Source organism: Engystomops pustulosus, chromosome 7, assembly GCF_040894005.1.
Source record: "Engystomops pustulosus chromosome 7, aEngPut4.maternal, whole genome shotgun sequence".
In the NCBI taxonomy this organism is placed as follows: domain Eukaryota; kingdom Metazoa; phylum Chordata; class Amphibia; order Anura; family Leptodactylidae; genus Engystomops; species Engystomops pustulosus.
In genome coordinates, this window is record NC_092417.1 from 110739139 (window position 1) to 110765656 (window position 26518).

The 26518-nt window shown below is 39.7% G+C and overlaps 1 protein-coding gene across 2 annotated transcripts in view; it reads left to right on the plus strand.

Moving 5' to 3' along the window:
- The window catches only part of CDYL2 (chromodomain Y like 2), a 61459-nt gene extending 38845 nt beyond the window's left edge, over positions 1 to 22614 (plus strand). For both annotated transcript variants that reach the window (XM_072117532.1, XM_072117533.1), the window contains exons 2-7: positions 3020 to 3596; positions 15695 to 15912; positions 19633 to 19805; positions 20123 to 20333; positions 20673 to 20816; positions 21551 to 22614. In XM_072117532.1, coding sequence (XP_071973633.1) covers positions 3020 to 3596; positions 15695 to 15912; positions 19633 to 19805; positions 20123 to 20333; positions 20673 to 20816; positions 21551 to 21709 — 1482 coding nt within the window. In that variant the 3' untranslated portion in view covers positions 21710 to 22614. The remainder of the gene's footprint in view (positions 1 to 3019; positions 3597 to 15694; positions 15913 to 19632; positions 19806 to 20122; positions 20334 to 20672; positions 20817 to 21550) is intronic.
- Positions 22615 to 26518: the final 3904 nt, after the last annotated feature.

The window sequence follows — 26518 nt, forward strand, 5'->3', positions numbered from 1 at the left end:
CGACCCATGACGTAATAGGACGTCACGGGTCGGGCGTGGGTGAGTGGAGAGGGTTCACGGGCTGCCGTCATCGGGCAGCGGAGATCCGTCACCATGACAGCCGCGGGTCTTCCGAAGACCCGAGGCTGTCTCGTTTTTACCCTTTCGTTACAATGTGCTATCAGCACACTATAGGATATATGGTATATGGTAGGATCAATCCGACAACCTAGGGTTAAAGTACCCTATGGAGTCTGAAAAATAGTAAAAGTAAAAATTAAAAAATATTTATAATTTTAAAAAAAAAACCTAAAAATTCAAATCCCCCCCTTTCCCTAGAACTGATATAAATATAAATAAACAGTGAAAATCACTAACAGATTAGGTATCGCGGCGTCCGAAAATGCTACCAATTCTACCATAATATAATAACGGTTTTTCACTGAATTTAACCCCGTAACGGAAAATAGTCCCCAAAGTCGAAAATGCCACTTTTTTGCCATTTTGAAAAATATTAAAAATCATTAAAAAGTGATGAAAAGGTTGTACGGTGAAAGCCGTAAAATCCAAGCCCATAAGAAAACGGCGCAAATTAGTTTTTTCACCATTTTCACTGCATTTTTAATTTTTTTTCCCCGCTTCCCAGTACACGGCATGGAATAATATGAAGTGCATTTTGTTACACAAAAAACAAGCCATCACACAGCTCTGTAATTATAAAAAAGTTATAGATTTTTGATTGCAGGGAGTGAAAAATTTAAATGAAAAAACGGCGAGTTCCTGAAAGGGTTAATAAAGTAATAATCAATGTTTACTATCATCTGCACTATTGATTTTATACAATTTTGTAACACATTAACACTGTATTAACTGTATTGTTGATTTTTTTAATTGTATTTTAAGTCCTTTTAACCCCTTCCCGACGCGCGCCGTACTAGTACGGCGCGCGCCGGGTCCCGGTGCATGGAGAGGGCTCGCGGGCCGAGCCCTCTCCATAGCCGGTAAGTCTTTGCTGCATATTGCAGCAAAGGCTTACCGGTAACACCCGCGATCGGTGCTAGCACCGATCGCGGGTGCTTTCACCGCGATCGCCGCCGGCAATGCTGCCGGAGGCTTCAAAAAGATGGCGCCGCATGGGCCGCCATCTTTGCGCGGATCTTCGCTCCCCGATGACGTCACGGGGAGCGGTGATCCGTTGCCATGACAGCATCGGGCCTCACGAAGGCCCGAAGCTGTCTCGTTTTAACCCATTCATTACAATGTGCTATCAGCACATTGTAATGAATGAGGAGTAAAATCCCCATATACTGCCATATTGCAGTATGGCAGTATATGGTAGGATCGATCAGACAACCTAGGGTTAAAGTACCCTAGGGAGTCTGAAAAATAGTTAAAGTAAAAGTAAAAAAAAGTTTAAAAAAAAAAATTATATTAAAAAAACCTAAAAATTCAAATCACCCCCCTTTCCCTAGAACTGATATTAATATTAATAAACAGTAAAAATCATAAACACATTAGGTATCACCGCGTCCGAAAATGTCCGATCTATCAAAATATAATAACGGTTTTTCACTGCGTTTAACCCCGTAACGGAAAATAGCGACATTTTTTTGCCATTTTGGAAAATATAAAAAAATTAATAAAAAGTGATCAAAAGGTAGCACAGTCCTAACAATGATAGCAATGAAAACGCCATCAAAAGTCGCAAAAAATGACACCACCCACAGCTCCGTACACCAAAGTATGAAAAAGTTATTAGCGCCAGAAGATGACAAAATCAAAAAAAAAAATTTTGTACAGGAGGTTTTAATTTTTTTAAATGTATGAAAACATTATAAAACCTGTACAAATGTGGTATCCCTGTGATCGTAGCAACCCAAAGAATAAAGTAGACCTGTCATTTGGGGCACACAGTGAAAGCTGTAAAATCCAAGCCCACAAGAAAACGGCGCAAATGTGTTTTTTCACCATTTTCACTGCATTTGGAATTTTTTTTCCCGCTTCCCAGTACGCGCCATGGAATATTGAATACCGTCACTACAAAGTGCAATTTGTTACGCAGAAAATAAGCCATAACACAGCTCTTTATGTGGAAAAATAAAAAAGTTATAGATTTTTGAAGGTGGGGTGTGAAAAATGGAAGTGAAAAAACTAAAAAAGGCCAAGTCGTTAAGGGGTTAAACTGATTTGTGACATCTTCTTTTCCCCTTCTTTGGGGGACAATAAATTTATTATTATTATTATTATATTTTGCAGCAAAAGAGGATACCGGTACTATAATGGCACATGATGATTTTGGATGACTGGGGTTGATACTGATTTTTGATAACTGCCTACTGCACACCAAAAGAGCATTAAAGGACATCTACCACCAGATTACTGATGGTACAGTGTCCTAATTAGGCTGCTTGTTCCATCTATTGGACAGTGAGACTGTTGTTTCCAGGGTTTCTGACGCCTTTATTAACTAAATATTAACGTTGTAAAATGGCTAGAGGCGCTCAGGCACCCGAGCACCTCTCGGCTCCCCCAGCTTTTAATTTATGTGCACCCCCTCTGCAAACCTCCTCCTGCTCCCGCCCGGGGAATTAGGACAGAGCGGGGCGTGTGCTCTCTCCTAGTTCCCTGGCTGGGAGCAGGAGGAGGCTTGCAGCAGGGGGAAGTGCATAAATTAAAAGCAGAGGGGGCCAAGAGGAGCCCGGGGGCAGTCAGCCTGTGCGTTCCCGGCTGTTTTACAAAGTTAATATTTTGTTAATGAAAATGTCAGAAAACTTGTAAAAAAAAAAAAGTCCCCCCTCTCCCTAGACGGAACAAGCACCCTAATTAGGACACTGTACTACCAGTAATCAGGTGGTAGGTGTACTTTAACATATAATAATTAAAGAAATGACTCTGATATCAGCCTATAGTGGAAATATTTTAAAACTGTTACTTGTACATTAAACATAGGGAAAAACAAACTTGGCACTAAACATTTTTACAAGCCTGCTTATACAATAATTGAAATAATATGTCAAATATTTGTGATTTTCTTCACCAGGTTGAGAGGATTGTGGACAAAAGGAAGAACAAGAAAGGGAAATGGGAATACCTTATAAGATGGAAAGGATATGGCAGTAGTGAAGACACCTGGGAGCCTGAACATCACCTGCTGCATTGCGAGGAGTTTATTGATGAATTTAATGGACTCCACCTAACCAGGGACACCAGAGACAGACGAGCCAAAGCTGGCAAACAGGCTGTAGCGTCAAAGCTCTTACGAGGGACAACTGTTGACAAAATGTCACACAGGTCACCCGATTCAGGTAGAGGCAGGAGTGGCTCACATAAAAAGAAAAGAATACATTCATTTCAGAAACAGAAGAAAGTGTGTTCTTCTAAATATTCACCTGGAGACAGGTCTACAAAGACTTTAACGTACAGAACTACTCCCAGTGGACTGCAGATTATGCCCCTTAGCAAAACTATGGAAAATGGGGACCCCAATAATCACACAGAAGACCAGCACTTTGAGAATGGCACTGAGCAAGAAAAAAATGACCTTGAGGATGACAAAAATACTCAAGTTTTACCAAGTGGCCTAGAAGTCTGTGACTCACCCATAGCCAATGGAATCGGTATGTATTGTTATAGCAGTAATGTGTTTCATCAGAAGGACAATGGTCCCATTTTAACTGAAATAACCACAAAATGAAATCCTGCCTGGACGAGTTTCATAGTATCAAAGTGTATAAGGTGGGAAGGTCCATCAAGTCCAACCTATGGGATTAAAACCTAGAAGCCGAAGCCAGTTTTAACCTTCATGGCCAAGCCTTATTTTTTAGAATCAGTCGTGTGGCCCTATATTTAGTAATAACTTCGGAAGGCTTCAAATAGATTTTAAGATTGTGTTTTTTTTTTTTTTTTTTTTTATTGTAACACATTGTACCTCAAGTTAGTTGAAAGATTTGGGTGATAATCTTGTGCTTTTAGTTATGAAAAGAATGGATATTTGGCTAAATTATTTTAAAATTTTCAAAGTTGTAAATTCTCTACTTTTCAGGTAGATGGTGAACCACACAAATACCTTCATAACTAACATTTCCCAAATGTCTGCTTTTTTTTGCCCCTTCACTTGTTATCTTTATTCAATGGGTCACTACAATTACGGTGATATCTCATTTATATGATTTTTTGGGGGGTTTGGATTTTTTTTTTTTTTTACACAATTTTACGGACTTAAAAACAAATTTACAGAAAAGCTTATTTGTTTTAACCTCCCCAAATTTTCATTCATTTCTCTCAGCTAACAGATTAAATGCCAGTATTACAGTATATGCTCGAGTATAAGCCGACATGAAATTGAACACTTATGTGTGTGTGTGTGTCTGCCCCCTGTAGAGTGCAGGCAGCCGGCCCCCTGTAGCGCGAAGTAACAATCAGAAATAGAAAGCTGCACATAAAAATCTATTTTTTATTACAAATTTAAGGGTGGATATCTTTGGTTCTGTGAAGCATCCATACAAAATATAATATATAAAAGGAGTAACTCTCCTGATTAATATGACACCGTAACTGAGTTTCTAGGTGCCATGGTCTAGGACAGTGATGGCTAACCTATGGCACTGGTGCCAGAGGTGGCACTCGGAGCCCTTTCTGTGGGCACTCAGGCCATCACCAGAGATGACTCCAGGTATCTTCCTGCAGTCCCAGACAGCCTAGGACTTGCTGCGCACAGAGCTATTTTAAAGTGACAGCTCTACCTGGGACTATTATATGCTTTATTGGTGCCTCAGAGTGCTGGTATCAATGAAAGCTGTGACAGAGAAGGGAGTATAAATCAGAAATTAAATTTCTGTGTTGGCACTTTGCGAAATATAAGTGGGTCTTTGTTGTAGTTTGGGCACTCAGTCTCTAAAAGGTTTGCCATCACTGGTCTAGGAGATATAGCCGGTTGAATTTGGCCACTGTCATGTATTTATAAATATTTTTTCTGCATGTGGTTTGTGCAAACAGGATGCATATAGCTGTATGGCACTCGTGAAGGGGTTAAAACAAACTTCATGTGAACACCATGATTGGTTAATCATGTTAAGTCACCAGACCAGTCCTGATGACTTTGCTGGAGCCAGGGGGCTGCCAGGCTATGTGCTTGGGGCCAGGGGGCTTCCATTTGCTGGTTCAGCAACCAGGGAGAATACTTTGGAGAGCAATGAGCTTTATGTAGTATCCTGCACTCCACTATGTGAAACTGTTACAATTACATATTTATTCCAAAAATCATGGACAAAAACTAAAATCACAAGGGGTGGTAGCAGGCGATGCATTTCGGGCTAGTCTTTACTCAAACCTAGAATACACTAACAAATCTTATATTTGTTATTAATTGCATCCTTCCCTCTAAAATCAACTTTTAAAATTGTGATGAACGGCTTTCCTAGTGTGATGAATATGTAGAAGTATATAGCAAAGGGAGGGGGCACACATTATTTTTGTTCCTCCACGCCATATACGTGTCACCACTATGCCTCACATCCCCCAGCTGTATCTTGATTATGGATAATTAACCCTCTCGGAGAGAGAGAACTTCAAAGTCCTTGTTGGCACCGAGAGTTTTCATACAATTTCCTCCAAGAAAGACAAAGGAAATACTGCCAATAACTTAATATTCCATTTATAGAATTGTGGGCCACCCCAACCACATACCAAGTACATTTCTGGACTTGTCTACACCATCCACAAAAGCACATTAAACCTTTTTGGCTATTGTTCTTGCCCTGGTGGATTATTACAATAACTGATCACAACATGAAAGCAGGAAGAATCTGAAAGTGCTAACCATTTATCCCCATTGGTTCAGCACAAGTTAATTGACTTGAGGCACCCTGTTTTTTGTGGTTATATTAGGTGCCTCTGCTTATACTTGAATCTACTTATACTCAAGCATATATGGTATATGTTTGAAAAATTATTTTTTTCCCATTTATTTTTACTTTCCTTGGCAATTTGCTGCCTTTATCTTCGTTTTACCAAATGTATTTTTCTCTATATATTCCTGTAACGTCTCATCACTACCATCGTGTTTAGCAGCAAACATGACCGCGGCATGTAGGGGTGTTCCCCCTATAGATCGGATCCCCCGTGCCGCTTACCGGGGGATACGATCCGCTTCTGGGCAGCCCCGAGGCAGCCATCAGAGCATCACTGTTTCAAGTTCAAGTATGTATCAGTAAAAAAAAAGTTAAACACTAAAGTTTAAAAATTAGAATAAATTAAAAAGAAATACATAAAAATATTAGCCCCTAAAAACCCCACATATTTGGTATTACCGTGTCCGCAACAATATGTATAATAAAACCAAATCATTACTGGACCTGCACGGTAAAAAAACGCAAAAAAGTCCTGAAAAGATCATTTTTAATTAATACCTTAAAAAAATGCTCTAAAAAGTGATTCAAAAAATGTTACACTCTCTAAAATAAGACCATGAAAAAGAACAACTAAGCCCCTAACCAGATTTGTCAGCCAAAAAATAAAAAAGTTATGCATATGAAAAGACGGTGATGCTAAAATGGACAAGATTTTCTCCAAATTAGCTTTTATTCAGTAAAATTGAATAAAATACACAAAAGCCAATCTGCATGATAAAACAGAATCGTTATTAGATCCGCAAAGTGACCTCGTAAAAAAAAAAAAAAACCAAAATAGCTCCAAAAAGAAGATCATTTTTAATTAATACCCCTTAAAAAATGCTCTAAAAAGTGATTAAAAAAGTTATGCACTCTAAAATAAGACTACTTATGCTTCTCACAAAAAATAAGCCCTTAACCAGATTTGTCAACTGAAAAATAAAAAAGTTATGCGTTTGAAAGACAGTGATGCTAAAATTGACATTTTCACCTACCGTATATACTGGTGTATAAGCCGAGTTTTTCAGCACAAAAAATGTGCTGAAAAACGTCCCCTCGGCTTATACACGAATCAATACGTAATAAAAAATAATAAACTTACATACTCACCCTCCGGTGGCCCCGATGTGCAGCGCTGCTCCCACCATGTCCGCACGGGTCCTCTTCTGGCTTCCGCGCCCGTCTTCTTTCTTCTCTAACATCGTGGTGGGACATGGGAGCCGGCTGGGAGAGAGCGATGGCAGCGCCCAGCATGATGTTACAGAAGACGGGCGCGAAAGCCAAAAGACGAGCCGCATGGACATCGGAGGAGCAGCGCTGCGCATCGGGGCCACCGGAGGGTGAGTATGTAAGTCTTTTGTTTTTTTAACGATGGGCAGGCTGTATACTAAGGGGGACAAGCTTTATACTACTTGGGGGCAGGCTGTATACTACTAGGGGCAGGCTGCGCTGGCTGTATACTACTGGGGCAGGCTGTATACTATATGGGGCTGGCTGGCTATATACTGGGGGGGGGGTCTTTGACCAATGCATTTCCCACCCTCGGCTTATACTCGAGTCAATAGTTTTTCCCCGTTTTTGGTGGTAAAATTAGGGGTCTCTGCTTATACTCGGGTCGGCTTATACTCGAGTATATACGGTAATTACTTTTTATTCAGTAAAAATGGGAAAAAATGTAAAAAATCTATATAAATAAGATATTTTCATAATCGTGGCGACCCATAGAATAAAAATAATATACTATTTTTATGGTATGGTAAATGGACAAAAAAAAAAAACTTCCTAAAAATGTAAGATTTTCATTTCCTTTACCAACAAAGAGTTAATCAAATCTTGCCATTTAGCTATAGGTACCCCAACATTATGTACCAGAAAGTGTATCTCATGTAGTAGAAAAAATAAGCCTCTATAGGTCCACATTAAAAAAAGAAAAAAAAAATTAGAGCCTGTACAGTGTGACAATGGAAATCTGCTATGCATGGCACCTCCTTCCATTCTACGCTACTCTCCCGAGTATCAGTGTACTCGGGAGAAATTGGGTATCAAACTTTTTGGAGCCTTTTTTCATTTAATCCATTGCAAATGTTTAATTTTCCACCCAAAATGAATGTATTGTCCAAAAATATTACAATTTGTAGACCGCACCTCCATTTTTTTAACCACTATAAAACACCTAAAGGGTTAACAAGCTTCTTAAAAATGCTTTTTCATAGGCTGAGGGGTGTAGTTTCCATAATGGGGTAATTTACGAGTCTTGTCATTATTTAGGCCTTTCACAGTCAATTAAAAGTTGAGCAGGTACATCTAAATACGGGTTTTAGTGATTTTCCTAAAAATATGAAAAATGCCACCCAAATTAAGCCTCATAACATTCTAGTAAAATATGTGTTTTTTTTCTAAATTTTAGCCAAATTTATTTCAGAACCAAACACAAAAGATATCATCCAAATTTTTAAACTAAATCCCCTGGATATTTAATACCGTTCCAAAGCTATAACCACTTATAGTGACACAGGGCAGATTTGAAAAATGGGGCCTCCTCCTAGAGGCCAAAATAGTCCTGAAGGGGTTAAGGTCCTCCCCTAGCTGATTATTTGGGGTCCTGAAGTTTAGAATGTTCGTTGCCCCACCACTAATCATCTTAGTGCAGAATAATTCAAAATCCAATGATTTTGTGGTCACTATTAGCCAGGAGCCCCCCAACATGTAATTTTGATACCCCGTCAGGGCTGTTGGTTAGGATAAGGTTGCCCCTCCCTCCCTTCTTGTTGGCCCCATGACTAGTTGTAACAGGTAATTGCTTTTATGTTATTGATAAAAACCTGCTGCCTTTGAAGGACCTGCAGGTTTCTGCCACTCAGTTATTATCGGGGTATTTGAAGTCCCCCATGCTTTGAAGCTGCATATGTTTGACTTATCAGCATTTCCTCTGCTGACCCCATTATATTGGGAGCCTTATAACAAACACCTAGTAATATTTTATTATTCTTTGTCCTCCACTCCCCCTCTTATTTCAACCTATGGGGACTCCACATTTTCATTTTCCTCACCTATGTCATCTTGCAGGACAGGCTTGAGGTAGAATTTCACATATAAACAAACCCATCTCTTTTATTTCTACGATCCTTCCTAAAAAGACTATAACCATCCATAGTAACAGCCCAGTCATAGCTACTGTCCAGCCATTTCACTGTTTCACTGATGCAGTATATCATATTTGCCCTCCAACATTAAGAGTTCCAGTTCCAGTTGTATGGTGTACATACAAGTTATACGGTTTTTACCTATTCCCTTATTTCTTATTCACTGGCCTTACCCCAGCCCCTTCCTCCCCCATGTACCATCACTCTTCCCGGTTCCCTATCTACACTATCTACAAACATATGTTAACAGAAACACGTACAACAATCCCCAAGCCCCCCCCCCCCCCCCCCATTCCCAGAACCCTTTGGTCTGTCATCTTTCCCTCAATCCACCATATCGTCACACATCCAATACAGTCTCAGGTATACTAGAGTATCCCTCATTGCCCCAGTACCCTCCCCAGATTTAGCATAGACCAACCTCTCCGCAGTTCTTCAGTTGCCAACTCTGGAGACTCCATCCATTCGGACCACTGTTTCTCAAATTTTTTGAGATTACCCCTTTTCTGATAAACTTTCATCTCCATTCATATAGTTTTATTTGTCATAGATATCACCTCTCCCAGCCCTGGAGGTTCCCCTAATGCCTAGCTATACTTTTCCTGACCTGATAGAGAAATTTTGCCACAGCCAACCGTTCATTTTGAGTCCCCTGCTGCCCATCCATGCAGCTCAGTATACCAACCTTGGGGTCATGAGGAATCCTTATGTTGTACACTCTGTCTATTAGGTCCTTCGCCTCCTTCCACAAGTTCTCTAGTGTAACACAGGACCAAAACATATGCCTTCCGTCTGCTCTCTCTTTAGGGCACCGAGGACAACGAGCATCTTCCCGCAATCCCATCTTCAATAGCACATATGGTGTCCTGTATACTCTTTGTATTAAGAACAATTGGGACCTCCTTTGGGCAACATTCATTGATAGTATACTAGGAGAGCTTGTTGCCTCTGCCCACTCTTCCTCCGATATTTCCCCAACTTCCTCCTCCCATCTCCTGTTAGTCTCAGCCATAGGATCCCCCAGTACCTTTGAAAGAAGAGAACTGTACAGCAGGGAGATTATCCCCTTGGTCCCCAGTGCCTTAACTACCCCATCCAGCACTCTAATCAATCCTATTTCCAGGGAGCCTTATTTAGCTTGTGCCTGTAGGGCATGTCTCAACCTTAAGTATTGGAAGAACCAAGACTGTGGCAATTCAAACTCTTCCCGCAGTTGTTGGAATGACTTTAAGACCCCTTCAGAATACAGCTGCCCCCCTTTGCTACCCCATCTTTGCATATCTTGCAACAGATGAAAAACAAGCTGCTCCTTTCTTTGCAACAAAAATCTGTCCATGTTCTTTTAACTGATCTGATGTCCTAAATACCTTCTGGGTGCAAGTTCCACTGCTGGGACCCATACCTCTGCCTCCAGTCTTCCTGGGTGCACACGCCCCTCTAAATTCTAAGTGGGTTATGAGTTGGGGACCCACATTGATGAGGTATTAATGACCTATCCTGCGGATATGGGAATATGTCTTAAGTTCTTATTAGAAATGAAAATATCACATTTGAATCCTCTTCCATTTAGCAGAGAGAATTGTAATGCTGGGGGAATTCCATAGCACGTGGCTCTCGCTGCGTTCTGCTATTTACAGACTAAACATAAGGAATGAAATGATTCCCCGCTCACAATTTGATTTTTGATTTAATTATGCAATTGAGACCGGAGAGCAAACTGGAAAGCGTCCAGAGAATTAGCTTCAATCTGTGGAAAATACCTGAAAATCGATACAAAATGACTGAGGCTCTTGCCAGCCGCGGCATCCGTAGCCTTGGAAATAATCACTACTTATTTGTACTTCACAAGCCATTAATTTGGACAAACAGCTAGTATACCCAAAACACCAGGCAACTTAAAATAATGTGGAAATGAGCTCATAAAACAGGTGCAAGGAGTGACGGGCAGCCTCTGGCAAATAGCTCTTCAGTTATGTAAGGAATATGGAAGAAAGAAATAACAAAATGACACAATCATTTGAAGACTAGATCCTGAATTCCAGTATTGGAATTGTCCCAGGTTTAATCCTTAAATTTATGCCACCTAGATAGCACCTGTGTTAAACACCAAGTAGGGAGTAGTTCAGTCACTGCTCTCAGGGTAGAAACAGTTGTTGGTGGGACAAAAGTGTGTTTTACATTTTTTATCTATGGTATGTCTCATGTGGAGTACAGAGAATTTCGTGAATTTACTGAATTTACTAAAGTAAGCAGCCCCTAGTGCCACATTGCTATTGTTATCCGATAAAGCTAGCAGACACAGCCGCGATGTACACTAGAAACGCCGGACCATACTTTAAGCGGTCAGGCGTATTCATGAGGGGGTGAGATTAGGGGCGCTGACTGCAGCATGAAGCTCAGTATTCACCGCCGACCTATGGAGTGGGAGGGGCTGTCCTGGTAAGAAGCAGAGCCTCAGACCGCCCCCTCACAGCGCAGTCCAGCGTTTCTATTGTACATCGCGGCAGTGTCTGCTAGCATCGAAAGTTTCTGAGAATGCTAGCAGTGTAATACTGCTACATCTTTTGCATCTGTTGACACTGCAACAAGTGACAAGTCCTCTTTAATGTGAAATCTAGCACATATACCAATAAATAAAATCCAGAGTTGTATGCAAATGAGTGCGAACAATCATGAATTGATAGAGGTGAGTCACTTTTAGAGGCGTAGAAATAATTCAAACATGCTTTTTGTTTCATAGTAAAGATAAGATCTCTTATTTCTTTTTACAAAATGGAATGGGGGCAAAATGAAGTACCACACGTCAAAGAAGCATAACGTATATCAAGACAAAGGAACGTGTTATAGGTACTAATACTATACACAAATTGCGTGACAATAGAAAATCTTTATTTGAGTTTACATAGAACAATTGTGTATGCCAAACCGGTAAAAACAATTAAAAAGCACTATCCAGTGCTAAGTCACAATATAGCAGCAAAAACGTATCATGTGCAGAGGAATAAGCACTTGTTGCTATAGGCAACCATCTGGTTATATGAAGCATGAAGGTTGCTGTCCCAGCTACCCTAAAATCTAATAAAGTAGTGACCTATGCCTGGCAAACAGGGTTAAATCAGTGATGTTGAAATATAGGTATGACATGTAGTAATATGCATATATCAAATGCGAGGCAAAGACAAATAGAAAAATATCATATCACCATATATGGGGTAGATGGGGTACCCCATGGGGTAGATGGGGGTCACTATTTTATTAGATTTTAGGGTAGCTGGGACAGCAACCTTCATGCTTCATTGCTGCATATAACCAAATGGTTGCCTATAGCAACAAGTGCTTATTCCTCTGCACATGATACGTTTTTGCTGCTATATTGTGACTTAGCACTGGATAGTGCTTTTTAATTGTTTTTACCGGTTTGGCATACACAATTGTTCTATGTAAACTCAAATAAAGATTTTCTATTGTCACGCAATTTGTGTATAGTATTAGTACCTATAACACGTTCCTTTGTCTTGATATACGTTATCTCTTATTTCTTATCACGTGAGCTATAGAATTGGACATACAGGCAGTTAAAGGGAGGCTGTCGCCACATTTTTCAGAAGTACAGCTAGTGGCAGGTATCGATAGAGCTGAACTGTTTTTCCTCAGATCCCTATATAATCAACTTTATCATTTTACCTGGTATCCAGGGATATCTATTGCGAGTCGAGGTGGGCAAGACTTCCTCGGGCTGACATCATTACAGGTCCTTTACCATCCTCGGGCTTAATCCAGCAGCTCATCCCTTTCTCACAATTCATCTTAACATTAGCAAACTATACCCCATGCGAATATATCTTATCAAAGAAATCACAGCAGCCTGCATGAAGAGGAGTAGAAGTCCATGCAGGTATGCTGTGATTTCATTGATCAGATATATATGCGTGGGGTACAATTTGCTACTGTTATGAGGCTAAAGGACCTGTGAACCTCAGGAGGACAAACCCCCCTTGATTCGCTATAGATATCCATGAATACCAGGTAAAATTATAAAATTTATTATATGAGGATCTGAGGGAAACATTTTTTTTAGCTAAAAGAAGGATATCACAAATGTTGCACCAAAACCAACACCTATTTGCCACTGTGAAATACTGACAAAAAATATATGTAAATTACTTACAAGGCACACACATGGGTGCCATCATAACCACCGATGACAGGGGGAATCCCCAAAAATATATACCTATGGGAGAAATTCACTGGTATTTACAGTATGTACACGCAATATATCATAAAAGGACAGCCAACCAACGAACACAATAGTTTCAGACAGTTTAGTGCCAATAGATCCAAATTAGGTTAACTTACTGGACCCGGTACATAAGAAAAAAAAGATGTTGCTGAAACAAAAGGGAAGAAAATGGAAATTTCGTACCAATCCTGGGCGCAAGATTCCAACCATCAGATTCATTCAGATAATGATGAACCTAGGTTTCCCTTACATACTAATATAGCACCAATTGTCGTCCATAAACTCCCATCCTAACAAGGACGGTCCACAGCTGTCCCTATCGTGTAGCTCGCCCTCACTGTTAAAACCCCACGGCTCTATAGGAACTTGCCACAAGTTGTAGTTGTAAAAAATGTGGTGATAGGTTCTCATGAAAGAAATAGGCTGCAACTGGATCTGTATCTGCAGCTCACATTCCCAACTATATGTCTTCAACTGCCTTTATCTCCAGTTCTGTTTCTCAAAGAATCACAAGTCTGATGTGATCTTTAGTATACTCAAAGCACAGCTGAGCAGTGACAACAACAGAATCATGTGACATTTCAGGGCCATTGCCCTATCATCAGCCGTGATGTCTGCTGGCCTCTTGACCGTGCACGAAATGCGCATTGGGGGTGATTCAATTTTGGTTGCAAAACGGGCTGCAGTTAATGCTTAACTAAGATTTTTTTTTTTTATTATTTCACTCCATCATTTAAGGGGTTGTCCACAATATAAAACGGAACTAGAAACGTATTTTGAAAAAGCCAGTTAAAAACAGACGCTCTGCTCAGTTTTGGTAGACATTCCGTATTTATTGGATCATTAGTATGGACAACGTGTTTGCATAGAGATCTGACCTTAGAGATCTGAATTTAGTGTAGAGGCTGTTCATGATGTATGTGACTTTTAAATGGTTTGTCCACTTTCGGCAAATAATTAATATTGTTTGTGTAAGAAAAATATATACTTTCTGTATCAACTCCTCAAGGTTCTCTATCTCTGTTTGTTGTCCTTCTAAAGTAAGCTACAATGTTTACTTCCAGTGGATAGAAATCTCTTCGAACAAATAACTGAGGATTTCGGTATTACAAATAGGCATTTCTTCAATATTTGCAACTAAGCCATGCACAATTTGGAGATGTAGCAATACCTACTCAATCTAATGTGCTACTAACATATATTCTAGAAAGGGAAAACACAGCTGGCATGATCTCATTCATATATTCGTGGTTAGTGGACAAATATCTAGATCAGTTCCCTTACGGGTCTCGTGCTAAATGGGAGTCCGATGTGGGACCAATAGATGATGATGAATGGAGAAATGCATTAGAAGTAGTACCTCTGCTGTCTCCCAGTGAGGGACAACGCATGTCGCAACTGTTAATGGTCTACAGAGTATACAGAACTCCTGCCATGTTACATAAATATGGGATGAGATCTGAATCTAACTGTCCATGATGTCAACAACCAGATGCCCATTTAATGCATATGCTATGGGAATGTGGAGAACTGGAGGACTACTGGAAAAGGGTCCTAAACCTGCTACAACAGGTGTTTCAAACTCAGATAGCCGCAGCTCCTAAAGTGTGCCTTTTAGGCAAACCGACAGACCAGATGCAGGACACCTTTGCATCATTAGGGATTCAGAGGGCACTATACCAGGCACGTAAAGAGATATTGTTTCATTGGATTAGACGTACACCTCCCACCTTACAGAAATATAAGAATAGAATATATTACACGTCTGGAGTATGGAGTTTATTTAAAACTAAAAGCAATAAAAAAAAATTCGAGAAAATATGGGGTCGATGGCTAGACCTAATAGGCCTTCCGTCAGGAGCATTATTATCCATTAGACAGGGACTACCGTATTTGCTAGCCAGTGCAGACACCAGAAACCCATAAAAGATTAATATTGGGTAGGAATTTAATGTCTACCAATAATAGGTCTAGATCTAGGATGGGTCAATAATGGCTGTTGGGGGAATATAGGGAGGACACCGGACTGGGGGGGTGGGAAGGGGAGTTAGCTGGCTGCGACCGGCTGGGGGGGGGGGGGGTTGGGTGATATGTTATGTGATGTTTGTCTTGCCGGATGTTTAATTGGCCTATTGGTCTGTGTCATTACGTACCTATAAATGTTTGTAATGTGTAACTGTATTGTTTTTGAAAAAAAACACAATCATCAATAAAAATGTTTTGATGTAAAAAAAGAAATCTCATGGTCTTGTGATGGACGCCCAGGTGCACGAGCCGTTATATCACATGGCTCATGCACCTATGTGACATCTCATGACCAGGGACAGAGATGTCACCTGCGTAGTCAAATTATTCAGAAATGCATATATTGTATTATCCCTTCAGCATGCAACACATGCTGTTTTGTTCTTTTTAGTAACATTTCTCTTCACATACATTTAAAGGAGAACCATTGACAAATGGAGAACTGACATCACACAGCCCAGTTAAGCGAAAACTAGACTTTGAAAAGGACTGCGTCTTCGACAAGAGGTTGAGGTACAGCGTCCGTCAAAATGAAAGTAACTGCCGATTCCGAGACATAGTCGTCAGGAAGGAAGATGGCTTCACTCACATACTTCTTTCCAGTCAGACATCGGACAACAATTCCCTGACACCTGATGTAAGGAGTGCTGAATACTTTGTACAAAATTATACTGTGGTTGTAATAATGTTAGGTCAAATTGACAAAGGTTACGGTGAGATTTTGATATTTTGGGTAAAACAAACTAATTTTGCATAAATCAGTAGTACTTTAATTCAGAATTTTAACAGATTTTCAAGCTTCATTTTTAAAAAGTAATTAAACCTTTGAAGGTATAGAGCAGGTCATAATAGTAATTTTTGTTATATCCTTAATTATAGATATAGGAGGCTCAAGATTAAAGTGTAACTGTAAAGTTATAGTGATTTTACCAAATTATTATGTGATTCCTCCTTTAAAAACAAACAGAACGATGCCTACTTTGTGCTGCTCACCCTTTTCTTTCCAAAGTTATGGTATTTGTGTTCTGAATGTGTTTGACAACAGGTAACATTGGCAGACACTGTCTGTCTGTCTATGTCCTCAAGCCGAGGCCACTGAACACTGCACATACAGGATGCATATGGTGACAGCCTGGATGCTTCAATCACATGGAAGAGCAGGGAACATGTAATAAGTGGTAGAAATCATTAGTAAACCAGTTACATGAAGCCTATAGCTTGTGTTGTGTGAGCACGAAGGGTTAATATTAGAGATGAGCGAACATGCTCGTCCGAGCTTGATGCTCGGTCGAGCATTAGGGTACTCGAGACGGCTCGTTGCTCGGACGAGTATTTCCCCTGCTCGAGATCGAGCATTTAATTAAAAAAAACACAGTGAAGAACAATGAAGAATAGAATAAAAACAGTGAACACAGGATCATTTAAGATAAAAACACAGTGCAGAACACAGTGCAGAATAGATTACAGATGTTCGGCACATCTGCTTACTTGTCGGGAGATACGCGCGGAACGGCGCGAACAAAATAGCATGTGAAGAACAATATATATGTGTGAAGAAGACATTGCAGATGTATTTAAACATCTGCAATGTGTTCTTTACACACATATATATTGTTCTTCACATGCTATTTTGTTCGCGCCGTTCCGCGCGTATCTCCCGACAAGTAAGCAGATGTGCCGAACATCTGTAATCTATTCTGCACTGTGTTCTGCACTGTGTTTTTATCTTAAATGATCCTGTGTTCACTGTGTTCACTGTGTTCAATGTTTTTATTCTATTCTTCACTGTTCTTTACATCTGCTAACTTGTCGGGAGATAATATACGCGCGGAACAGTGAAGAATAGATCGCAGATGTTTGCAAATTATCAGAAGACATTATTTTTCAATTAAATAACACATTTTATTCCTGAACCATGGTCCCTTTGAAAAATGCTCGGGTCTCCCATTGACTTCAATGGGGCTCGTTACTCGAAACGAGCACTCGAGCATCTGGAAATGTTCGGCTCGAGTAACGAGCACCCGAGCATTTTAGTGCTCGCTCATCTCTAGTTAATATCTAATCTGCACAGTGCACAAAAAAAGTTCTGTAGAATCACAGACTGGGGTGGAGGGACTGATAGGGAACAGGGGAGATCTTGTATCTCACTATACTGTGCATAGAGCTGTGTCATGTGAGTTCCTTTCTGTGAGCGGGCAGCTCTCCCAGGAGTCTGTAGAGTTTGTAGATTTGTTCATACTACAGACTTCGGGCTTATCAGCACTGATCCTGATCAGAGGCTAAGGCTTCTCCACGTCCATGCCCCCTGACTTGGTTTAAGAAAATAATAAAAGGTGATAAGGGATTAGTTAGATTAGGGGAATCTAAGTACAGCAAGTACAAAACTGACAGTAGATTTTCTTTAAGTGAACTGGTCAGGGAGGGGAATTTAGGAGACTAAACCACCCACAGGTCCTTATGAGGTCCATATACTTTCTGCAGTCTGGAGCTCTCCTCACCTGTGCAGCGATTCAGTCCATTCAAGGCGATGTAGAACACTCCAGCTTCAGTGTGCCTGTGCCAAAGGTAATGCACATGTGTAATGAAGTTTGGGTGCATTACTCATAGAAAAACAGATTTTCCTTATCATACTACTATTTAGGCGAGTATAAACATATTTATAAAATAGTGACCACAGACAGGAATATAATAGGGCAATTTGGGACATTAATCCATAGGTCCACAATAACCTGTAGTTTAATGTGTTAAACAGGTTCTCTTTAACTTTTCATACCTAGAGAATATTTCACTTAATGAATCAGGCCAAGGGTTCATGAGTAAGAGTTCCCCTTAGAGTTTTCCAATTAAGGCCGCCTTGCAGGAGATTGGAGACTTATAGCCATTGATGCTCCACTAGGTGATTCTGGGAAATGTGAATAAAAGTTTTTCAGGTTGGTACAAGGGAAAACCACACTTCTTTTGCTTCCTTGTAAGGTTTCCCACTTGAAGGGTTAATGCATTAGGAACATTATCAGACTCCTTTATCTCTCTGCTGTCAGTGGAGCATGGGGACAGAAATCTGATTTACACAAACTGCCCCAATAAGGAAGAACGACATAGGAAAAGTAAAGGAAACTGCGAACTTTGACATGTAAAAGTCAGACTTACACTGAATATTAAAGTAAAGAAAGGATTGCATTACGCTGAAATTTTTTTTCCCATAAGTGGTGAGCCTAAAGACCTACAGTTTAATTGTTTGGTTAAGCTTAACCATGTGACCCTGATGAGAATTATAGGGTAACTGCTTGCTTTGAGAACCCAACTCCCAGATCGATGCTAGTATTGGTTGAATAGAGAAGGGAGTTGTAGGAAGGGAGAACCAACTCAGCAGAGAGCATGCTGTCCATCTTCCCACTTACATTAACCCCATGCAAACATATTTGGATTTTTTGTTCCACCTCTCTGAATTTCCACCTTCACTCGATTTCACACAGTCTTAACATGATCTACTCTTAATTTAAAATGGATAAATGGCATCTGTTGTCTTTTTCTCTGTGGTATAAATACTCCCTTTGCACCAGTGTGGGAGGAAGACCTTCATCTCTAGGAATGCAAATAACCCAGATCTCTTATGTATGTTATTTTTGACAGATAAGTGATCCTTAAAAGTAACAAATCATAACTGATCCTATCGCAAGAGCAAGTTAAAAATGGGGCATAGTACTTCTGGGTTTCAAGGGACAAGCATATATGGCATCATAACCAAATGACGGAAAGGGGGAACAGGTCTCTATGAAAGCTCTCTTTAAAAGACAACTGAGGTTTCCATGACTACTAGCACTCTTGGTTTTTTTTCATGATCCTTAACAATTATTGCCGTGATCACGCAAGAAAGGTGGTAGTTGTAAAGCAATCTGTCAGCAGCTTCTCTTGTTTTCCTCTGCAGATGTAATTACTGTGTCATAGACAAGGCACTTTAGAGTAAAACAGCTTGATATTACCCTTACTTTATACTATACTAAAAGATGTTGCTAATCCAGAGACTAAATGATAAAGTTTTCCATGCACCTCCGAGTTGGGAATGTGTGCAAGATTATATATACCATAGAGGTTGTCAATGAGGCTGTATTGGGGCTCTCGAAGACTGTAGTACCTAGAACTTCTGTCGTTGGTGGTTATACATAAAGTTCCATACAGCTCCTTAATGGGGCCTAATTTGTATCTATGGTATGGTACATCTGGCATTCTATGAGTGCCTTTTATTTTACAGTAAATGTAAATTGCTGGCAACCTGACCTAGGGCAAAATTAGGTACATAGAATAGCTTCAGTGGTGGCTTTGGATTGAGTCTGTAAACATATTTTTGGCCTCCATTTAGATTATGAAAGAGGTCCGAAGAGCTTTGTGCAATGCTTCATCTGATGACAGTAAGCTCCTGCTGCTCAGTGCTGTTGGGAGTGTTTTCTGCAGCGGACTGGATTATTCCTACCTTATTGGGAAGTTATCTACAGATAGAAGAAAGGAGAGCTCAAGAATTGCAGAAGCTATAAGGTATGTGAAGATTATGTCATAGCACATTTAATCTTTAGGCCTGTAGTCATCCGGTACCCAGAATGGTAATATGGAAGTCAATGGATGGCTCTATGCTTAACAGTCAAAATTACAAAATAACAACCCTTTAAGGGATTGTCCCTTAAATATGCCATATTGTACGGAATTGTCCAGCCACTACTCACACCAAAAAGCATATTGTACCTGTCTCACCCCAGGACAGGGCCACTTCCATTAATAAACTGTAGGTGTGGTTGTCTTTTAATTATTTACTACTTTTTTTTATTAAACAATTTTTGATTTTTATGTTTCCTCAGAGATTTTGTTACAGCTTTCATCCAGTTCAAGAAACCAATTGTGGTGGCCATCAATGGTCCAGCCCTGGGCTTAGGGGCATCTATTTTACCTCTATGCGACATAGTATGGGCAAGTGAAAAAGCTTGGTTCCAGACTCCATACGCTACTATCCGCCTGACTCCTGCTGGTTGCTCTTCGTACACTTTTCCTCAGATACTTGGTGTTGCTCTGGTAAATTTTATTTTTTCCCACAAGACCTTTAAAATAAATAATTTTTTATTTTCCAATAATAATTAACAAACTGATTGAAATGCAACCAAAATGTAAAGAGCATGAGGATGACTCGGCCAAAGTTTTGGTCATGTGGATTCAGGATGATGGGAGTATTGAAACACATATTAGTTGTTGAGAATCTGATAGAAACATTATGGAACTTTAAATGAACATATCAACATTTCTATATGTAATACATGATGAAGAATTGGGCCAGGATGTGGGTTATTGAACATCTTGTTTGGATATATGTCATGTATGTAGTTGGAAGGTAGTCATAAAAGCTTTGTTCTACAGGCCAATGAGATGCTGTTCTGTGGAAGGAAGCTCACCGCACAAGAGGCATGTAGCAGAGGGCTGGTGTCCCAGGTGTTCTGGCCTACAACCTTCAGTCAGGAGGTTATGCTTAGAGTAAAAGAAATGGCTGCCTGCAGTGCTGTGGTAAGATGTTCACTGGTTTTAATTCTTTGCGTAATTCTGTTAACATCACTTATGCTTAAATGGGCCATACACAATTTTTAGCATATATTTATTTTGGGTAGTATGATCGCTTGCACATTTAGTGGAAGTCTCAGAAAGGCCAGCCACCTGTCGTGTCAGCCTCTGTAAGAGTGCCATGGCTAAATTTGACTGCTATATGTTATATCATTAACCATTCTGACTCCTCTTGCGTTGAGAAAAGTGTAGCCGGGACAGGATCCTGGTTTCACTACGTATGTATCACCGTTTAGGGGGACGATTTGGGACACTAAAGTACCTATCCATAATGTCCAGTGGGTGGTTAAGTGTTCCAAGTTCTCTTTATGTTTTAAGATGGTAGCCAAGAATAAAAAAAGCTTGGGGGGGGGGGGGGGGCATTAATCCAATAAACATCTATACTTACCTCCCCCAGCATTCGGGTTCACCGCCGTTCAAGCCAGTCACTGCTGGGCCTCTATTTACAGGGGCTGGCAGTGCCGTCCCAACCAGATGCATACACCTGCAACAGCATTACATTCAGTGTGTAATAGTGGCCCGGCAGTGACATATGGCACCCTTAACGTTAAGATGTTTATTGTTTTATAAGCCACCCAAGCCATATATAGCTTTTATTTTATAAAATCCCAGACAACCCCTTTAAGCATCAACGTGGCATTCATAGATTATATAATAAAGGGCACATTTTTGTTTTTCAGGTATTGGAGGAATCCAAATGTTTGGTGAGAAGCTTCCTGAAATCTGTACTGGAGGACGTGAACGAGAGAGAGTGTCAGATGTTGAAACAGCTCTGGAGCTCCCCAAAGGGCCTGGACTCCCTATTCAGCTATTTACAGGACAAAATCTATGAAGTCTGATCCCATCTGTGGTCAGACTAGAGAAAGGGTCAATTTCCCACTTCCGTCTTCTTTGGTAACCTTGAATGAGGTTTGGGACACTGTTGTGTAGGTGCCCAGAATTATGCAATGAGGTATTCCACGGAATCTGTCTTACTGCTTCCACCTACTTTTTTGTTTTAGTCACTTTAAGTGGTTTAGGCAATTAAAACCATATCCAATGTACTCATTAACAAAACTTCCATCTCTACAAAGAACGTAACATTCCATGCGCCACAAAGCACCTTCCCTTCAGCAGAATTTCTTACTGTGAGAGTCGTTTCACTTACAATGACACAAACATCTGAAAACATAGTTGAAGTAATAATGTGAGAATTGCACTTTGTTTCTATTTTTTTAATTATTCCTTCCTCATACTTGCGTATTGGATGATTTGTGTATATAGTTGGTTCTGCTGTTTGGATTTTGTTATTGTTTTTCCTGTTTGGTCTGTAGCCAGATAATTTATTGATTTTTTTTTTTTGTTTTTTTTGTTTTGAGTGGGTAGGTATGAAACATTTGCCCCCTTGGGGCATTTTGAGAGTTCTGCCCATTTCAGTTATAAGTAATAATATTAATAGTAATATTAATATGCAGGATGCATTGATATATGTTGTACCGCCAAAATCAGGACTGAAAGGAGGTCGTGTTACAAGAACTGACATGGACACTGTTAATTGATTTGTAAAGAAGAACATATTTTTGTGTTTATTACAATACACCCCCCAAATCAATAAAGGATGTTTAGGTACAATTAGGGAATGCTTTACAGGTGGATCTTTAAGAGCTCAAGGTCTGAAGTCGCATTTTGTTCTGCTCTTCTGAAAGTATCTATAGACTAATCTCCAACAATGGGTTTCTGACTGTTGTAAAATTGCAACCCCCTCCCCCCCCCCCCTGTACTATGTACTATAGTACATTCTGGTTCGAGACAACTGCCATGAAAAGTAATATGCAATTTTGGCCAGAAGCACACGTTATTACAGATGTGTACAAGTAAGCACAGGTAGCTGTACCTCCTATGGTACTCTCTCACCAAGATAGTATCTGGTAATACAACTGGATATCAAATCAACACCAGAAAGACATTCTGTAGACGAAATCCACTTACAACTTGGATTTGAGATGACAATATATTGGGAAACTATACTCGTCCAAAATATCTTACATCTCACTTTTTTTGGATGTTAATTTATTTAAGTAGAGTAACGGATTTCTACATCTTCTAGGTCAAACTAAATGATCCAGCGATTATGGCAACAGTCCATATTTCTGTTGTCCATATAAGTTACCCTTAGATGTCAGAATTTGGTAAAAATTGTTTGAATGTTTGCAAACATTCAGCATTGAGTTCCCAAAACTAAATGGTCAGCCATTCATTCGCCTGACACTCCCATCAATTGAATGGACCATTGACCACATCACCACTCACCTGAAGTAAGGAGTAGAATCTTAGTTAAATAAGTTTTTTGTATATGAAAGGCACTGCCTAGCCAATAGAGGAACTTAGAAAACTCTCAAAATGGTGTTAAAGAAAATTACTGCTGCCAATAGAACACAGTTTTAGTCCTTCATTGAACATAACAATCCCTCTCGACACACAGGAAATTAATGCCGAGTCAGGTCATTACTGATCATTGATGTTTTTTGTCTGCACCAAAGCCTAGACAAAAGGGTTGTCCCGTTTGTTTTTAGCTAAAGCCAGGAATAGATCCACACTGAATGGCTAATCTAAAGGAAGGGCATATATAATCTCCTCCTGATGAATTCATCCTGGCTTAGCGCCAAAAAACTGCAAAAAGACACAACCAAAAACAAGCTACTCAAACTTCATGTATGTCAAAAGACAATTCTACAATTTTTTTTAAAATCGGATCTATTTATTAAACTCCGACATCACTTTTTCCATTTATGCCAATTCTACCATTGGTTAAAATAAACAAATTGGTTTTTATTTTTAGATCCTGCATATCTACTGACTATGACAAAAGTTGGATCAGTCAGGTGGTGAGTCCATATTTGTGGCTGTGCATGTTGGATATGTATGCAGCAGATAAAGGGAACCTGCCAATAGGATTTGGGCCCAACGACCGGTTATGCCTGGCAGAGACAGGATGATAATTATGATCTACTATAGTGTGGGATATTCCACATTTTAACAAAAAAACCAGTAGATCACAATATACAGTCACAGGAATGGAGAACAGTCACATTAGCCTTACCCTTCTTGGCTTGAGTTACGTCCCCTAGGAGAAGTACATTGTCATAAACCACATCAGGAGCCAAATGATGATTTACCTGGGCTATCGTGCATGAATTATGCCAGGAGGGGACATGTTAGTATGTCTCTTATCTGCCCCCATGGACCCATAAAGCGAAACTTCCCAGATTATAGAAGGATGTCATTGTGATTCTGTAACTCTCCTGGATAACCTCTTTTAAAGGGAATTTACCATCAAAATCAATCATAATAAACCAGGGACACTTTTCATAGGTCCAGGCACTGTGATTATGGTAATCTTATTATATTTGTTAACTGTGGCCTTCATTTCTTTTTAAATCAACTTTTAAAATTATGTTAATGAGCCAGAAGGGCTCCTGGCGGGGGCGTTACATAAGGGTGTTGCACTGTTTCCTCCTCCCCTTCTGCTCCCTCGGCACTCCCTCTGCCTGATGGAATTTCAAGCAGTTTCAGGAAGTTTAAGCATACCGTGGGAGGGGTAAAGCGCTCCTTGGACAGTTTAACAGCCTGCTACAGCATGGAGGGGTTCTAGTAATGCCCCCCCAGAACCCTTCTGGCTTATTTGCATAATTATAAAACTTGATTTTGGGAGGAAGGAGGTCATGGATAACAAATATCAAGAAGATTACCACACTGTGCTTGTATCTATGACTAAGTGCCCCTGGTTTATCGTGCTTTAATTTGATGTTCGATTTTCATTAAGTTTTGAACCCTGACAAGTATTGACATCCTTTAAAAATGCAGGTAATGAGGAATTGTTTGAATAGTGGTACTTCTACATCGGAGGCAGCCATTATCTTTATGGGAATTTGAACACTAGCCAGACGGTGCCTAATTGTATTCTGGTGACCATCTAGGTGACATACTGGCATACGGTAACAAAAACAAAAAAAGCTCTATAAAGTGTGACTCCTAGTGTGTACACCGGTCTAAAGATAAGGGCTCTCATAACCCTTTCAACAAGCGTTTAAAGACATACGACCGGAGTCAGCAATATAAATCAATCTTTCTTTATATCCAAATGTGAAAAGACATAAAACACCAGTACATCACCAAATCTTCGGCAAACAGTGTCAATTGTCCATAGAATAGTAGCACGCTAGGAGATCAGGGCCATGATCTCCTAGCGTGCAACTATTCTATGGACAATTGACACTGTTTGCCGAAGATTTGGTGATGTACTGGTGTTTTATGTCTTTTCACATTTGGATATAAAGAAAGATTGATTTATATTGCTGACTCCGGTCATATGTCTTCAAACGCATACTGGCATACGGTCCCATACACCAGTCTATTAATAGTGAATGACCCTACTATACTTTTTTTTTTCTCACGTTGTGAAAACTAATTTTTTCTCATTTGCTTTAAAGAGCATTTTTTCTTTCATTTTCTTTAATTTTTTTAAACTAATTACTCTTTCAGCATATCTACTGAATGGGGCTTATTGGATTTGATACTCCTTGAAATAATTTAGGTTTTTCTCTACTATACTGGTCTTTGTTTATCTTATTGCAGAAGCCATTTCACCTCTTCTTGAGATTATAACTACCCCTATAGGAAGCTAGCATCAGCTTTCACTATTAAAAGCCTGTGGCTAAGTTAGAAAATCCCAATTACACTTCCAGCATCTTCCCTTTTCAGGGCACATTTCTTATGTTTCCCGTAGTGGCACTTTGGAAGGAAATTTAGTTGAGCAAAAGTTTCTTTTTCAAAGTAAGTAATTTTGAATTTACAATTAAGGGGAACCTGTCATGCGGATCACTCATTTTCTGCTAATGACAGGTTTGCATAGCCTTTTTAATACTATTTCCCAATATGCTTGTATCAGTAACACTATTAAGTCCAGTAATCATAATGGGAACTATACATATAGCTGTTGACAGTATATTACAATAGTATCATTTCACTTTGCACCTAGTGTTCCATGATACATTTTCAGAAATATTCACAAATCCCTCCATTGCCTTGGTCTATGGTCTATTTTTAATGATAAAATATCCTTCATTTCTCCTTTAATGTAGTATAAAATAAATCCCAGAGATCCAAGCTGGGCAGAGTTTACAATGAGCGGTCTCCTGCTACAAGATAGCATCTTGTCTTCATTATACGGAGCATTGTGATGCAATGCAGAAATTCTCTAGTTTTTTGTGAGAAATCTGCCATTTATTTAGAAATATAGATTTCACAGTATAATTTTGTAGTTCTGTATTTTTGTAGCATCTTGCCTATAAAAAAATTATAATAATAAAAAATGCACCTATTTCCTTAGGTGTATTCTGCTCTATTGTGCTAGTATGTATTAGTTATATCAGGAATGTATATTTAGCTGCCTAAAATAGAAACAACACCTCCATTTCACTCTGCTGTTCAGAAAGTTTAGCTCAAGTAGTTCTGACTGGGAATATCCCTTTAATGTGATATTCCTAGTCAGCCTAGATAAGAGTCAACATTTATTGATTTATTCATCACCTACTCCTAGGATCAGTTTGAGATCATCCATGTGGTTAGTATAGCGACTGTACTTGGTATTGCAGTCCAGCCAAAATAAC